Source organism: Scophthalmus maximus, chromosome 12 (genome assembly GCF_022379125.1).
Source record: "Scophthalmus maximus strain ysfricsl-2021 chromosome 12, ASM2237912v1, whole genome shotgun sequence".
In the NCBI taxonomy this organism is placed as follows: domain Eukaryota; kingdom Metazoa; phylum Chordata; class Actinopteri; order Pleuronectiformes; family Scophthalmidae; genus Scophthalmus; species Scophthalmus maximus.
The window spans coordinates 13,172,550-13,190,167 of record NC_061526.1 but is presented as its reverse complement, the minus strand read 5'-3'; the positions used below and the strand labels follow the sequence as shown (position 1 = coordinate 13,190,167).

General features: G+C 43.9%; 1 protein-coding gene across 2 annotated transcripts in view; it reads right to left on the bottom strand.

Annotated features, from left to right (window-relative positions):
* Window positions 1–17,618, bottom strand: part of scube1 (signal peptide, CUB domain, EGF-like 1) — a 99,387-nt gene that overhangs the window by 23,170 nt on the left and 58,599 nt on the right. Inside the window, exons 6-8 of one of the 2 annotated variants that reach the window (XM_035619825.2) lie at window positions 16,173–16,289; window positions 10,809–10,898; window positions 6,110–6,226 (exon numbers count right to left, since the gene is read on the bottom strand). In XM_035619825.2, the coding sequence (XP_035475718.1) occupies window positions 6,110–6,226; window positions 10,809–10,898; window positions 16,173–16,289 (324 nt within the window). The remainder of the gene's footprint in view (window positions 1–6,109; window positions 6,227–10,808; window positions 10,899–16,172; window positions 16,290–17,618) is intronic. The other variant, XM_035619834.2, reaches the window with a different exon arrangement.

Here is a 17,618-nt window from a genome sequence, read left to right as displayed (position 1 = left end):
TCATCTGAATTCTGTGAATCTGGATTCAATGAGAGTTTGTGGCTTGATATTTAGTTTTTAGTTTTTTGTTTTATGTAACAGGTTGAACCCCCCCCCCCCCTTCTCTCTCATTTTTCGGCACAGAGGCCTGTGATGAAACACATCTTCGGGTTGGCGTGTCTGTCATCATGAGAGGCTGAACCGCCTCATCTGTCAGCACAGATGAAAAGGCGTTTATCAGACTGGTGGGTTTTAAACATGCCCTACATAGTTTATATTGAAATGATTATGATAGACAGGCACGACAGGGCACATCCCCTTGGCTTTAGAGCAAGGGAGGTAGACACGGACAGAGAGAGACAAGAGAGAGAGAGAGAGAGAGAGAGAGAGAGAGAGACCACCACACAGTGTGGCACTTATCTCTCTGTTAACTACCATGTTCAGTAACCAGCTAAATGCCAGCAGTTATACTCTGTCTGTCTGTGCACTCCAATACACTGGGACCACCACTGTGATTACATGTGCCACCCTGGGTCAACACACACCCACACATATGCATGTACACACACACACACACATTGGCTTCAGCAGGAGACTTTTGGTCTCTCAGACATGCGACCAGGCAATAGGACGCCTACAGGCCTCAAGAAAAAACTCAATCTAACATTTCAGATCAAACTCTGGTTCCATGAAAGGAATGATGGTGCTAAATCTGAAGACAAGAGTCGACGCATTAACGTAAGGGAAGCAGATGAAAATGATTGGAATATATGATTGTTGTATAAAGTTGCAACCAGCAAAAGGTAGCCTCAGTGGTGAGAACAGCCGCCTTACAGTCAGATGGGTCTGACTTTGAACACAGGTGTTCTCACCAGCAGTTCATAGAGGGAAATCTAAATGTGTTCATACACATTTACTTCTTCTCCTTGGTGCATACTGTCTAATTGTAAAAAACAAAAAAGCAAAAAAAACACAAACCAACAAATGAAACAAAAGATGGATCAGTGGGGCAGATTGTGGAGTTGAAACTATTCTTAAACACAGTCCTTCCAGCTGCCACAAATGCTGGAAATATGTGGATGAAATGGTCAGTTCACACACACACACACACACACACACACACACACAAAAAACGTTTTCTAACACTAGAAATTTGACAGTAAGATTTTCAGTCACTGTTATTCTGGCTAATCAACACCACAGGAATTTTTTCATAGGGACAAATAAAAAAACGTAAAAACTGGCAAGTAAACCTATGTTCTTTGATTCTACAACTCAAAAAGGCTCCGAAAGAAAACACACAGCGGAAAGTTCTATCAGGTTTCAGAGAACACCACTGCACTGCACTTGTTACGGTAACAAATGATCTACTAAGGACTGCAGACTCAGGTTATTGTTCAGTTCTCATATTGGCTGGTCTGTCCCCAGGCTTTGGTACTATTTTGTTTCAGTCCCCCTCTAGAACCTTTTGGGGTGCCCCAGGGCTCCATTTTGGGACGTAAATGACATGCAGATATATGTCCCAGGAAACCCCACTAGCTTGTCCACCATAAAAGAGTCACATTAACATTAAAAAACAAGATGTCTGCTGACTTTCTTCAGTTACTTTCGGATAGACGTGAGATCCTCATCACTGGCGTTGACAATGTGCAAATAGATACATACTGTAAATCTGTACCTGGGCCCTTTTCTAACCACACTTAGTCTTTTTGATTCCAGCTTTCAACCTTATTCTCTCACTTTTAGTGAATTTGTCTGCATGTGATTATTCTCAAAGATGGATCTCGAAACCTGGACAAAATAAAACCAAAGTGATCCGCTTGGGTAGACTAGAAACACACTGGATGCAATAAGAGAGAAGTATTTAGATTTTGGAAGTCTGGGTGAACTGGCCATTGAAAGTGAATAGAGAGCTCCGTATTTATTGTCAGTACATTTGATCTAAAGGAGGCAGAGAAACAGGACGTTCTTGCTGACAACTCTTCGTGTCATAAGGTTGACGTGGTTGCCACTTGTCCCAACACATCTTCCGGATGTAGATGTTTGTTCAGTGGCTCACTCTAAAAGTTTGAATCAATTGAAGAAGCGGACTTGAGCAGCACACCCACACCACAGGTTTCAAAAACCTCTTCTCCCGAACATATGGGTGATGAACACTGCTACTGTGCTTTTCTACAGTCTGTCAGTCCTCCAATGTTTTTGCCTGGACCGAGCACAAGTAGCAGCAGTAATGTTGCAAGACGCCAGGATGTGGTGTGAATAGAGAAGGTCTGGGTTTGAAACAGTGTGTGTCAGTGTGCGTTTTCCTGCTCGGTGCCCAAGTGATAGATACTGATCGATGAGCGCCGCCTGCTCTGTGTCTCTCAGCTCCCCTGAGCACTGATCCCTGCTCAGGGATTTATGAAGCCTGGGGGCTGATCCAGAGCCAAATTATGTGGGCGGGGCACAGCTGGACTGCGTGCCTATCCATCTTCTGCACTCAACTCCGGCCCAAAAACAGGGGGAACTTTTCATTTTTCCACCACTGTAAATGCTGGGTTCTGTCAGGACCACAAATCACCAGGTAAGACAGAGTGGAAGTGTTCGCATAAGCTGCCGGGTTTGAACTTGACATCGGGGCAGCAGACAAGATGTTCTCCCAGTGTGCAACAAGCCTGTCAGGCGAGCCAAAAGGGGTTGCCACAGTAATATGTTTTTCTACTGATTTTCATTGAAATATCGACCAAATCCGGACATTTACTCTATTTGAGACTGTCCTCCCAGGAACGATGACGACATCAGTGGTTTAAGCGACCACGTTCAAGAACAAATGATCACAAAACACTTCCTGTGTTGTTAAGGTTCTGCACAGACACAAAACTATTTCTCCGAATAACTACGCATTTTGTCATTCAACTATGAAGACTTCTAATGTAGATAAACTCTTTGAGACGATAATTAATTACACACTCCTGTCTTTAAGATTTCAACATTTACAGGTCAGCTGCTGTATTTACTGCAGCTGCAGCTGGATGGTGCTGTGTGTAAGTGTGTCTGTCAGGGAGTGTAAAAGGAAGAGAGAGAGGGCGAGAGAGAGACAGTAGCTAGTGTGGGCCTCACTGTTCAAACATCTCAAAGTTTGCCGACGTGTCGTCTGCCTGCCAGGCCTGAGACAGCTCTGGCTCCAGGACTTCACACACCTACATGCCACATTTTCAAACTGCCTGACACTCATTTCACAAACACACATATTCCACAAGACACACACACACACACACAGACAATTTATACAATTTATAAGAGCACGCTCACATCACACGAGGCACCCACTGCCACATGGCCACTGCCCCATTACTATGGCAACTTGTATATCTCCTGGAACAAGTCTGTCACATGTGGGGTGAAGTGCCTCAAGTGTCAGAAGGAGGTGCAACCGTCAGCCACCAAACGTAGTGAGGAATGTAGAGTTCCATTATGCTTCTCTTAGTAACAGGAAGCTCCAGCCAAGAAACATGACAGATACAGAGTATATCTCCTGCCACCAGGGTTAGAGGGTTAGGGGGTTAGGGTTATCATCACTATATTAAACCCACACACAGTTGCATTTTTTTATTGTGACTGGGTGAAGATTAACAGCAATCATTAAAGGAAACTGATGATAATTATATCTCAAGATTTCTGGGAATAAAGAAGCATGTAGTCCTTCAATTGAAACTTCAGGGAGAGTTCTCATTCATCCTGCTTTTCATCCACTCCCACTTTCAGTTTCTTGCTGTCATTTCCCTGGCCGTCATTTCAGCAATCAGCTTGTCTCATCTATCCAATAGCATTGCAACACACCTGCCTCGTTAGCCTATCATCTTGCCGCTGTCTATTTAAATATGATATCTCTCCCTGCCTCAGTCCTCTCATGCTGCTGTCCTGCGCACCCTCCACCTCCCCATCACTGCCCAGTCTGCAGACTTCTCTCCATCAGCGCAAAAAGACATCAACCACCATCCCCGCCAGTGTCTGGACTCAATGGAAGGGGTCTACTTTGTTGCTGCTAAGGACCGATGCCCTCTGCTACAATATCTCCCCATGGAGTCTAAGCCCCAAAGACTCTATCAATACTTGTGTAGCAATATCATTTCTCTATTCGCTTGTCTCTCCTGATTGAAATCACACCCACCTCCTTGTTCTGACATACGGCGTACAAGTTGAAAATATGATAATATTTCCACCGAAATACTCTTATGTCAGACCATTTAACAATAACATTTGGATTCTCAATTATTTAATACAATGAATTGGGAAAAAGTTCTATTACAGCCAGAAAACAAAAAATTCCATTGGTATTTACTCCACTGCTATGTGTCAGTATAATACAAGACAGCTATCATAATTGATAGTACAGCAGCCTCACTACGTTCCTCACTCAACACTGTCACTCTTCTGAAAGAGACAATAGTTCAACAAAGGAGGATAGATCCATGGTACAATGCACAAACACGTGCTTTAAAACAGACGTCACATAGGTTAGAAAGGAAGTGGCATTGCACTAATCTAAATGATTCTCACCTAGACTGGAAAAACAGTCTAATTACATATAAGAAAGCCCTCTGAAATGCCAGAACCACATATTATTCTTCACTAATAGAAGAAAAGTAACCCCGGGTTCCTCTTCAGCACTGTAGCCAGGCTGACAGAGATTAGAAGCTCTACTGAGCAGTCTATTCCTCCAACTCTTAGTAGCAATTAATTCATGAGCTTATTTCCTAATAAAATTATTACCATTAGAGAAAAAAAGATCAGATTCTTCCCACTAATAGCACAGATACACTGTCCAATACAGTAGCCTCAGAACCAAAAGTATCGCCTAATTTATATTAAGACTGCTTTTCCCCTATAGATCTGTCTGAGCTGACTTCACTGGTCACTTCATCCGAGCCATCATCCTGACTTAAAAATTATATTCCATCAAGGCTATTTAATCAACAGTTCCATATTAGATCAGATCAATTTATCTCCATTAACATTTATCTCTTACTTATCAGATAGATTTCAGTTTGTTAACATTAACAAAAAAATCTTCCATTTATACAAAAGTTAGTCATGGAGTTTTACAAGGTTCTGTGCTGGGAACCGATACCTTTCACTTTATATATGCTTCCTTTAAGCAATATTATCAGAAAGCACCACATACATTTCCATAGATATGCAGATGATACCTAGCTGTATTTATCTATATTTCTCCCCGGTCTTGACCTCACTATGTAAAGAGTCTTGAGATAATGTATGTTGTGATTTGGCGCTATACAAATAAAATTGATTAAATTAAATTTAATTGACAGTTTCTCTTAAAGAAAACCTGACTGACCTTTTTTACAAGATTTCTCATTGGGTTTATGGATGCTCCACAATCGACATCAGAGATATTGATTTCACCAAAACTGATTTTAACAATTCTCAGAGTTGTGTTCAGAGTTGACTGAGCTCTAAGGAATTCAGCAGACAGAGACATTATATTATATCTTTCCAATGAAAAGCCTTTTTCCTTCATGTACATGACATGTTAGTTCAGTAGCATGTTACATAAGCCGAGCTAAGCATACACTGTATTAACAAAAACATCCCTACCTCTGCAGCACCATGGCACTGGTAAGAATGTTGTCTTGTCAAATACACTAATCCATGTCTTCCTTTATGGCAAATCTATGATTGAACTTTTGAACACGTGACCAAAACAGAATGCCTCCTCGTGCCCACTATGTGTTTGACTCTGTGTGAACTCACCAGTCAGCCTCATCCAGTGAGACTGCTTGTTTAGACGAAAGCCAAAACCCTATAATAATCTGTTCTACTCTGGGTGTTTAGGCCCACGCTCCAGCAGCCTTCTCCCCGGTTCACCGTCATTGACGTCAGCGATGGGCTGTCGGAAGTGGAGAAATGCTGGCAGAATCAACAACAACAAGCTGCAGCAGCGCCAGTGACCATGAACTGGAGCTGTGTGCAGTGGACAGTGAAGTGGATAGTGGGTTGGGTCTGGCTCTGGATCACTCAGATACCAGTCACAGCAGGCTCAGGTGGACCTGGCCTTTTCTTGGTGAACGGGAGAGACGCTTCACCGTCTCACACACATTTATATTCACACACTCGCGCATTTACTGACCTTTACATGTTTTGCCATCAGGCTGCAGGGTGAATCCCACAGGGCAGCTGCAGCGCACCCCTGTGGCCGTGTCTTTACATGTCCTGTCGCAGCCACCATTGTTCACGGCACAGGTCTCTGCAGATGGCAGCACAAAGATGGAAAGAAAAAGGAGAAGGAAGGGGTGTTAACGGGTAACCCCTACCTCTGATAAATCATGGAAAAGAAACTTTAGACACTTAGGGTGATGTGGTTTGAGACAAAGCTCCATGCAGGAGAAGAATATACAATCAAACAACAGCACACAAGAATATATTGCATTCTTGTGTTTTTTTTCATGTAGCTTTTGTCAACACAGAGATGAGGAATTTACGTCAAAACACTTTTCATGAGTAGAAAACAGTTTCATATAGACATAAACACAATGTTCATACACACAGAAAGTCACACTCAGGATTTCTTTATCATTGACAGAAATGTATCACTACAACAAGACAAAAACACATGACACTGTGCTGATAAAGGAGGGTGAAGAACTCTTTGGCCCAGAGGTCGGTCCTGTTTCCAAAAGTGACAAGAAATCAGTTAACACAAATAAAAGGTAGGGTTAAGTTAAGTAGAAAGAAAAATAAAGTTAGTCAAGGTGCTGTAAGTCTAGAACAGTCTCTGTCGAACCAGCGTGTATATTTTCCTCCAGAAAAATGTTCTTGTATGTGGCACAGATAGGGTTTGCTCGGACTTGTGAATATTGCCTGAGCTGATCCCAAAACAAACACAAGCTCATGGTAACTCTGGCTCACCTGCCCAGGCGCTGTTGCTTTAGCAAAGCTCAGCACACACTTTCCCAATGAGCCTGGAGAAGTGCTGAGGAGGCTGAAATTTGATGTTGACTTGTGTTTGTTGAAAGGGATTTAATGAATCTGCACCTAATAAGGTTGTTTCACTTAGTAACTGCTCGGCTATTGGTGGGTTTGACTTCAGTCATTTCAGAAGTCCTGCGTATTGTTGTTTTGTGAACGAGAACATGAAGTAGGAGATAACACACTTAAATGGCCAGTGGTCAAATTCAAAAACGAACATCATCAAATTAATTGACCTTTGTTCCTGAGAGTTGACGTGCAAGAAATAGGGAAATAGGAAAAGCACTTTCCTGGCCGGCACACACATCCACAGAGGTCAAGATGTTAGCATAGCACCTTGTAGAATGCAGTCACCAGAGCCAGGGCAGCCAGTGCTTTCGATCAAGAAACATCTCCCCTCGTGCGGTCTCATACAATATCAGTCTCACGGGTTCCTTCCTTAATCTGCTTTATAGCTTTCATTGGTTCTTCACTGTGTTTAACTGCTCCATATGTCAGATTGGTCCCTGCAGGGTCCCCTCTGCACTCCCCAGCCTGGGTCTCTGTCAAGAGTGTGTAATGTGTTACAGTCTACATGCCTGCACAGGTGTATATGGTCAATTAGGTTTGTGTGAGTGTTAAAGGTGTGTGTGCATGTGAGTCAGCTCAGTGCAGGAGGATGTGGTGTTTATAGGTCAGAGTGATTTATACTGAGTACAGTGGGCCCTATCATTAACTGAGGGTGAGCACAGTCCTGCTCAGACCTCCTCTCTCTCTCAGAGTGACGTCCAGCCCCCAGGGCCAGGCCGAGGCGGGAACGCAGACTCACTGCCGGGGCGTGATTGATGTGCTGGACAAGTCTCCCTTAACCCCTCAGCCCCTCACCGAGCCTCTGCACCCTCCATCTAGCCATGCATATTTCCATCCTGGCCTTGTTTGAGCATGCGTGCATGTGCTTGAGTCAAACTACTTTGATTTTGAAAACAAATAGAGGATCAGATTCAATTGTTCACCCAAATCTCATGTTACCACACGAGTTGATACATTTCACAGAGAAGTGACCAGAAATTTGTGGAAAACTGACGATTATGTGCCAACTGACAAGATACTACAACTCCAAGTGTTTCCCTGGTTAACAACACCCCTAACCCCCTAACTGAGGGCTGATTACTTTACTTTTCACAACAGATTGATTTGGTCCAATGTGGTCTAATGTGTATGAATGTGACAGAAAAAGCGCGGTCAATAGCAGCGCTGTATAAATGTGTGTGAATGTGACTTGAACTGTAAAGGGCTGAGTGGTCAATAAGACTAGAAAAGTGAAATATAACTACAGTCCATTTATGATTTAAAAAAACCTATAACCTATAACACACAACCTGTCAATTTTGGACTATTAATAGTTGCTATGAACTACTAACTATTTACCATTACTTCAAGCATTCATTGAAAAATTCCCACAGTCAAACTTCATCATACTCCTTTATCTTATGATGAACATTGTGGATTCATGATGAATTATTTACACAGATTATAAATAACTTCAGCTGTTGGTAACTATTTTGCTCATTTTTGAAGGTTGTTATCATCACAAACAGTCGTCCTGCCTTTATGATAAAGACCCGTTATTACAAGTTAGCTGCACTTGCATTAGTCTTCATCAGCATGTTCTTTGTGCTACGCGATGGCAGCGGGGGCAGAGACAGGAGCGCCACATGACAGAGGAAGCAGACAAATGAATAGCAGTTTCAGATTCAGCATGCTGATGCTGTTCAGGGTGTGCCGGTGCAGCAACCTGTGTTCTCAGCAACCACATGCAGGTGCATGTTTCCTTCATGGACATAGAAATGTTGGAGACACATATACTTGCTTATTTCAGCTGATTCAAATATTGAATGACTCTTTTTTATTTTCAGTATTAGGTTAGGGTTATGGGTGGCTGTGGCTCAGGAGATAGAGCTGGTTGTCCACATACCCGAAGGTCAGGGGTTCAACCCCCACTTCACACAGTCTTAATGCCAAAGTGTCCTTGGGCAAGACAATAATTGCCTCTGCCGCTCTTTTGTCAGGGTATTAATGTAACTGTCTAAATAGCAGCGCCGTGTTAATGTAACTTTTACTGTAAAAGTCCATAAGACTAGAAAAGTGCTACCCAAATACAGTCAATTTGAAAATCAATGACACTTGAACTGTGTTTTGAAACCCAATACAACAATAATGAATGTACTTAACAATGACGTGCACTTTTTAGTTAACTGCAATGCATGAAGTACGGAGTGTCTCTACAAATTCTGTTGGATTCATCCAAGCTGTTTCACACCAGTCCATGTTCAGTAGTCAAGGCAACTACAACAGAGTTTGAAGCCTGAAGAGTGAAGGACCTTTAATTTTGTTACAAACTTTATTCCATAAAGAGATTATGTGTCTATCTGTTCATATGTCTGAGGTGAAATGAGGAAGGTGGAATCGAATCATTCAGAAAGTACAACATTGGAATGAGGGGCATGTGGCTGGTAGACCAGGTTTAAGTCTGACTGTTGCAGTGGGCGACCCGGATCTCATTGTGGAGATGCTAGTTTGAAAGCAAAACCACCACATAGAGATGAATAACTCTAATCTCTGCTGGGTTTTTCCATGTACACCCAGTGGAGTACACATGACACACAATCCACCACAGGTTACAAGTGGAGTGCCATCGAGACAGAAGACATGCTACATGTGGGTGCATCACGGATTATGGAACAGCCTCCAAAACACACTGAAATGAAACTAGCATACTGTAAGTGTGAAACATGGTTTAATACACTACTGTTTGTAGAGCACATTGCTTAATTGAGAGGAGATGGTTTTAAAGGTTTAAAGTGGCACGCATTTAACTGAGCTGTCCCTTTTATCACGTGTGAGACTAACTGACCATGTCACAGCAAAAACATTTCCTTGAATGTTGTTTCTGAATGAGCAACATGTATCAGGGTGAAATCTTTCAGAAACCAAATCATGGCAACTGATGGCATGGCAATTGTTTTCTTAGCATTAGTCTTTGACTCTTATTTTCCTTGATAGCTGTCCCATGCCATTTACAGTAGTAGTATAACCTAGAACAGATTGGCTGAACCAGGTTTTCCTAAAATGGGGTCCAAGTATGTGTTCCTGAGCTCCTGTGACTCAGGCAGCGCCAGGGAAAAAAGAAACATGTGACTATTTTCACATTATGTTTCACTTGCTATCGGCAAAACCACAGACGCTGATGCACAGTAATGTACGAAGTGTAATTTGAGGTCTTGATCATGACAGACTTTTGGGAGCATTATCCAAACATCCATTTGGTAACACTCTTTCAGCAGCACAATGGAATACACTTGAATTGATTTTCCTTTCTTCACCCTTACTGCAGCCACCGGGAATCATGATTTTGAGACTATTCTGACAATTACAGTACAACACATTTATTGAGTTCTGCATTTTGGGACAAGTTGGGGTTTATGACCATTTTCAGGGGTTCTGCTTTGCTAGTAAAGTATCCTGTTTGGAAATGTGGGTAATGAAAAATAAGGGAACTGGAACACAAAACATTTGGAGTAAGGTGTAACTGAAAACGTAAAAGGAAGTCAATGAGAAAACCTGAGAGCCACCAAGAAATGTCAGTAAGTAAAGTTGTGGAAGAGTTTAAAGGGAAACAGCGACCTCTTTCACTCCTTTTTCATCACGTTTGTGACAAAACTGTGACTGTGGGAGTTGACACAGTGGGGACCAAAGATTTACAAAAAAATTAACAAAATAAAGACAGAGAGAGGAGGACAAGGAAGAACGGAGAGGAGTAGAGTTGGGGATACAAGCACAAGCGCCATGGCAACACATAGAAAGAGGAAGAAAAGAGTTACCCATAAGTAGCCGCCGTTTCACCCGCTTGTCCACATCAGCTACTGACGTGGCATTGAACTCAGAGCTCTCAATTGCAGCCTCATCTTTCTCTAAAACACAAGTGACAAGGGGACAAACAGTGAGCAGCAGGTTAATGAGAAGCCCAAATGACCAGACCTTCAGCCCCTCTTGGCGTTTGAGCAAAAAAACCAAAGCCAAGAAGCAAGAAGCGATGAAGAAGAGCCAAAATCCCTGTTAGAGTGTTAATCCCCAAACAAATGATAAATCTCCCAGAAGAAATCAAAAGAACAAAACAGAATTAATGAAAATGATCAGTAACAGTGTGTAGCTTACAAAATGAAGCAGTTGGTAGGCAAAGTGGGTTGGTAGGGAAGGGCAGAGGGTTTAAGGCTTACATAGGAAAAAGGTTTGGGGGGTTTTAATGATGGAGGTGTGTGGTTTCAGGGATGGATGCTGTTGTCGCCCATGGAGTTTCTGTCTTCCATATCAAACAGCCACACTTTGTCAGCAATGATTTCTTTGCGTTGGAATGAAGTTAGAAGACAAGAGAGAGAGGAAGGAGAGGATGCATGTCCAACATTTCCAAGACAAGCTGCCTTAAATGTAGGCACAAAGACAGAGACAAAGAAATGTAGGTGACAATAATGACAATAAAGAGAGAGGAGGAGGAGGAGGAGGAGGAGGAGGAAAACGCAAGGTCGAACAGCAGTGCACAAAGAACAAAGAAATGGAAAGATGACTGGGAGGAGTATGATTTACAATGTAAGAAAAGAAGAGGACAAACTCAGTCCCATCACGACCCACAATGGGCGGAAGGAGGGGTGCACACACTGAGGAATGGGGTTTGAAGGGGGGGGGGGTGTAGGTAGGGCATGCAGGAGGTTGTCTGGGGGCAGCGCTGGTTGCCTGTTTGTCTATGGAATACATCACAACTGGCTTAACAGTCAACGTTGGAAAAACCACATTCCCAAAGCTGTGTAAGGGAGGTGGGGGTGTGTGTGTGTGTGTGTGTGTGTGTGTGGGGGGGGGGGGGGGGGGGGGGGGGGGGGGGGGGTTTATAGGCGAGATGGCTGTTAAGATGGCATATGTGTGGTGTTGGGGATGATGGGTGTGATGATGGGGCTGGGAGAGGGAGCGGCCTTTCTCTGGGCTTCAGTCATCCGGTCCTGAATGAGCATCTCTCTGTAAATGAATGCCCCTAGCCTTAATAGGACTGGCCTTTGATGTAAACACTCCTCTGGTGGGTTGGTGGGTGACGGGGGGAGCTGGATATTGGGGTAATTAACATCCCTCCTATTCCGTGGCCCCAGCCCTCTACCATTGTTTCTCTCTCTCTCTCTCCTCTCTTAGTGGAGGACTCTCTGAAGTACACTCTGGGATGAATAGAGGATTTCTGGTGCTCAGCTAACTGGTAAAGTGTGTGTGTGTGTGTGTGTGTGTGAGAGAGAGAGAGACACTGTTGAATCGAGAGCCTGTGCCACAGCGTGTGTACTTTTAAGCGTCTGCCTGCTCAAGCGTGTGAAAAAATGTGTCAGAGCGAGAGATAAAATGTGTGAGAGAGGTGGATGTGTGAGACAGGTTGAGAAGAGGTGGGAAGAGGCGTCACAGCCACGGGCTTCTAAAGAGTGTATGGGACTAAGCGGTGGTCGGAGGCCCAAGGAAAGGGGGGCCAGACCTACACAGGCCGACGGCTAGGTGGGGTGGGGGCAGGGGCTGTTAAATCACTCTACACTGCTACAGCTAAGAGGAGAATGGCAAACGAATATTACAAATTGAAATAAAATAAAAACAATGCACAGGAAGAAAACAGAAGGACCAGGGTTTCTAAAAGCAACAAGAACAGTAAAAGTGTTCTTAATTTCAGACAGGGAAAAATGTAAGAAAAGAAACTGCACATATGCAGTGCAGGCTCCCATGCAGCTGGGCAAGCAGACAGACAGAGAGACAGACAGACAGACAGACAGACAGACAGACAGACAGACAAATGGGTGAAAGAGGCAGTGGCAGACAAGTGGACAATGTGGCATATATGAGTAGACACATGCAAAGCGAGCGACATGTTGTGAGAGTGATGAAAGTGGAGCAGTGCACGTCCCTGCTTTTTTAGCAAAGTGTGTAATAGAGGGAGACAGCTTGAAGAGAACCGGGCCGCTGAGTGTAACTGCGCCGCCATCGAGCGAGAACAGAGGCTGATGGATGGGGATGAGGCATGGAGGACATGTTTGGTGTTTTCAGTGAGCTGGTTGCTTCTTGTCTGGGACGTGTAAGGAGGTGGAGGATGAGGAGGGAGTGAGAGAGCTGGAGGAGGAGGAAGTTAAGTTTGCTTTCGTGGGAGCTTCACCCTAAGATCAGGCTGCAATTGAGATGTCTGCTTTTAACCACAGAGGGTAACATGTGTCCTATCCCCCCCACCCCCTTATCCAACCCCCCCCACACACAAACACACACGCACGCACAAACTCCTTTCCTCTTGTGCACTGAGGATTAATCCTTACTTCCATCTCATTTGGTTTTTAACATGGATGCTAAGACAAGACAGGCAATCAGGTACTATCACCAGAAAGCAGGAGGAGGAGGGGGAGGAGGAAGGGGAAGCAGAGGTGTATAGCACTTTACAGAAAGAAAGAGGGGGGTGATCCACAGAGTCGCTGTGAGTCCTGGACCACAGGCACAGGGTCCGTTCTCTCATCAAGAGAGAGAGAGAGACGGAGAGAGCGACAGAGAGAGAGAGAGAAAAGACACAAGACGTTAGAGAAGAGGGAGCGAAGGACTCCTGCTCGCTCTCATTCCGTTTCCTCGTCACTGCTTTCTCTCCACGGTTGAGTTTGACTTCCTCAGAGGAGCTGAAAAGAAAAAGGTTATCGGCAGTCAAAATGTGATGCTGCTGAAAAGTAGGCCAGCAATCTGCTCGGGTGGTGACAGAGAGAGAGCATCAGAGAGACAGAGAGAGAGAGAGGGAGAGAGAGAGAGAGAGAGAGAGAGAGAGAGAGAGAGAGGTGTTTCCAGTGTCTAAATAGAGCAGGAAGCACAATTAAATGAGTGACATCAGATAATTCTGTGTCCGTTTTTGTGTGTGTGTGTGTGTGTGTGTGTGTGTGTGTGTGTGTGTGTGTGTGTGTGCGTGTGTGTGTGTGTGTGTGTGTGTGTGTGTGTGTGTGTGTGTGGTTGGGCAGATGATTTGAATCTCACCAGGTGAGAGAGTTTCAGTCACACTTTGTCCACTTTTGTTTGGACCAAATGAAAAAGTTCGGTCCCTCAAGGTTTCCGCCCAATTACATATGAACCAGATCCTCTGGTCACATGGTTTCCCAAGCAGCCAATTATTGGACTGATATCTGGTGACCAGGCATCAGGAGACGCTGTGATTCCAAGCTGTGAACTTTAGTGACTTCTGCTCAGAGTGAACTGTCATGAACACATATTCTGATTATTGAAAAGAAAAATAAGAGTCCAGATTGTGGTTTGGTTCAGTCTGATGAACTTCTGGCCATGAGACACAAGCCTCCATCTCATCATACCAATAAGTGCTGAATTCTTGGGAAGTTTTCTGCAATTGATTTGGATTCCATCATTATTTCTGAAAAACCACAGACCAGTTACTTTCGAAAAGGACAGAGAGCGTCCTTTTATGTTTTTAGTGCCACATGAATTCAAAGGCCAGTGCTGTCATCTACTGTACCTACATGAACACAACTGAAAGAAAGCTGCTTCCTCTTAGTTCAACTTTTACTACGCACAATGTGTTTAAGATTACAGCTTGGGTAACTTAATGGATTTACTGCTGACCTAATACGTTAGTTGTTATAAACATGTCCATGTTTTGTTTGATAAATTGTGCACACAGTTTGATTATCAGTTTCCTCAAATTACTAAATTTCGAAGACCAGATTCAATCTCTTCTCAGTGACAACACAGGATGTGTAGTATGTCCACAGATATATAAATAACGTAACATTGTATTCAATCCAAGCCTCTCATTTATATTGCGCATGACCTGACCAGTTTGTTTATCGTGCACACAGCAACATGTGCGCAGCTGCCGTCAAAATTGTATGACAAATAGTGTGGAGGTGCAAGGTCCAATGGAGCTGCTGCTCAGGAGGTGGAGCGGGTCGTCCACTAACCTGAAGGATGCTGGTGTGATCCTTGGCTCCTCCAGTCTGCCTGCTGAAGTGTCCCTTGGCAAGACACTGGACCTTGAATCTGACAGTTCCGTCAGCGTGCGAGCGTGTAATAGAGAAGCCCAGCATATAGCAGCGCTGTACGGCTGTAGCGTAAAGAGCTTTGAGCGGTCGACGAGACCATTCATACGTCACATTTGACTAAACCGATTTCAGTTAATTGGACCATAATCATGGGTGATAACCACACGTTTGTCTTTGGTTTATAGTGAGTCGATCAAAGCGGGTCAGCACTAAAAGGCTTTTGTTTTCCCAGTTCAGCAGTTCCTGAGGGCTGGTGAAACAATCATGTGTAAAAAAAAAAAAAACATCTCCCGATTTCTCCACATCAATGATTCATTTAAGGGTAGAGATTGCAAATTTGTGTGCACAAATTATCATAATCTTCATACCTGTGCTGCAGGGATTACATGGACCATACGCCCCTGAGGCCAGTATACTCTGTGACTCAAACAAGCCGCAGTAGACAACAAAAGTACAGAGGTAAGGAACAGTTCATCCTGGCTCTGCAAACTATTTGTCACATTTATATCAGGAGGAGGGAAGTGGAAAAAAAGAGTTACGAGTACTTGGACTTACCTGGAACACCGGATTCAGCCGCTACTCATTAGAGAAATATCCAGAAGACAATGAGTCTCATCTGTCTCAGAGCCAGTGTTGCTTCTGTTGACACTGGGCTCAGAGTCCACTGACGTTTGACTTGATGAATGTGGTTTTCAGAGTGAGGGATGTGTCTGTGTGCCAGCTTTGAGATGTCTCCAATGTACCATATAACATATAACTGCTCATTGCTTGGCCCCGACACTTAATCACTGTGATTCTCCTCCTTGATATCACGGGGTTTGTGTACCGTAAACGGGCTCCTCTCGCACAACCGCTACAATTTAGGGCTTGTTTGTGAAGAGTACAAAATGAAAATCGTTACTCACAATAGTGTAATGATTTTCCTTTTGTACTCTTCACAAACAAGCCCTACGGTTGTTATCTATGCGTTTTCACTACTCATTCACTATGAGGTCTCATTCATCATGTTGTCACTGCCTGCGTCTCAGAATAGCGGCACAGTTTCTCATCATACAACAGGTAAACAGCTGTGAAGCTTCAGGGTGAGTGTGTGCGTGTGTGTGTGTGTGTGTGTGTGTGTGTTTGCATAAACTGGGAGGTCACATGGTCGTCACTTACCAATGCAGGTCTTGCTGTCTGAGTGCAAGGCGTATTTCTGATGGCAGCCGCACACTGGCCCTGTGTCGGTGTCATCACAAGTGTGCTGACAACCTCCGTTTCCATAGTTACACGTCACTGAAGAAAACACACACATTTAAGTTATATTGCTTTGTATAGTGACTCAATGTGTTTTTACTGAGAGTTGTACCAGCCAGAGGCCACACAGGGACATGTCTAATGTGCCATGATAAAGAAGCACATGGGCTGACTGGATACAGGGCTGGACGGATAAAGAGAGGGGGGGGGGGGGGTGTATAATACTAAATGTTACAGGGAGGGAGGGAGAAACAGAGAGAGATCGATTGAGAGGACTAACAGAAAAAAGAAACCCCTTCTCAGTGGCAACGTTTTTTTTTCCATGTATGAAGCTACACATGGTCCAGCCAGAGATAAGATTTAATCAGGAAGTATTCAACCCTACAATCTCCTCCCTGACACTTCCTGGGTCATCACACATCACTACAATAATATCAGGGATTTCTGGATGGGAGCAGGCATAATAACCAAGGAAAGAGACTGGTTATCAGTTCTGAAAAAGGTTCTGGAAAACGTCCTGTGGTAATAAGAGGCCCAAAGATAAAACAGAGACACTGAGGGGCAGAGGTAAGAGGAAGGGTTGAGTATTTTTTCATTTATTCTTTGTGAAAGAAATTAAACACTTGGAAAGGACGCGAACAACATGAGGGATGCAGAAGACCTTTAAACGGATAGCGATTGAAGGAATGGGGAGAAAGAGGAGATTGTAATAAGGAAATTGTAACCGCAGGAGATGTTCTTGGAACTTTTTGGATAAATCAGGAACTTCAGCCCTTCTGCACCAGACAAAGTAGGTTTCAGCTTTAGTTCCTTAGCCCTGAAACTGCCAGCTAAGAAGAACTTTTAACAGGCTGCAGACTGAGATTGCCATTGTGGTTGCCACGATAAACATACTGTAGCTGACAATGTTATTGTGATTCATCCAAAAATGTGACTTCCTCCTAATCTACCTTCACATTTGTGGAGGTGAGGAGAGAAGGCAAGCGTGAATACATTCTGTCATATTTTTGGCACAAACTTTTACAAACTTTTACCTGACCCGGGACTTTGACCCGTTTGGTAACTAGGTGGAAAAAAGGGGACGGCAGGAAGGTGGAAATGAAGAACAAGGAGAAAGGCAGAAAGTGAAGGAGGGAGGTTAAAGAGAGAGAGAGAGAGAGAGAGAGAGAGAGAGAGAGAGAGAGAGAGAGAGAGGACATGAGAGGGGAAGGAAGGGAATGTGTGTATGTTGTAGACGTAGCTGCCGTTGCTTTCATCACTCATTTACTACCGTCCTGTGCCGCCGTGCTCAACGGGCCGGCACTGAACTGGGTCCCTTGCTACTAATGAAATATTACCACAGCGGGGGACACATTAGAGCCTTTCACA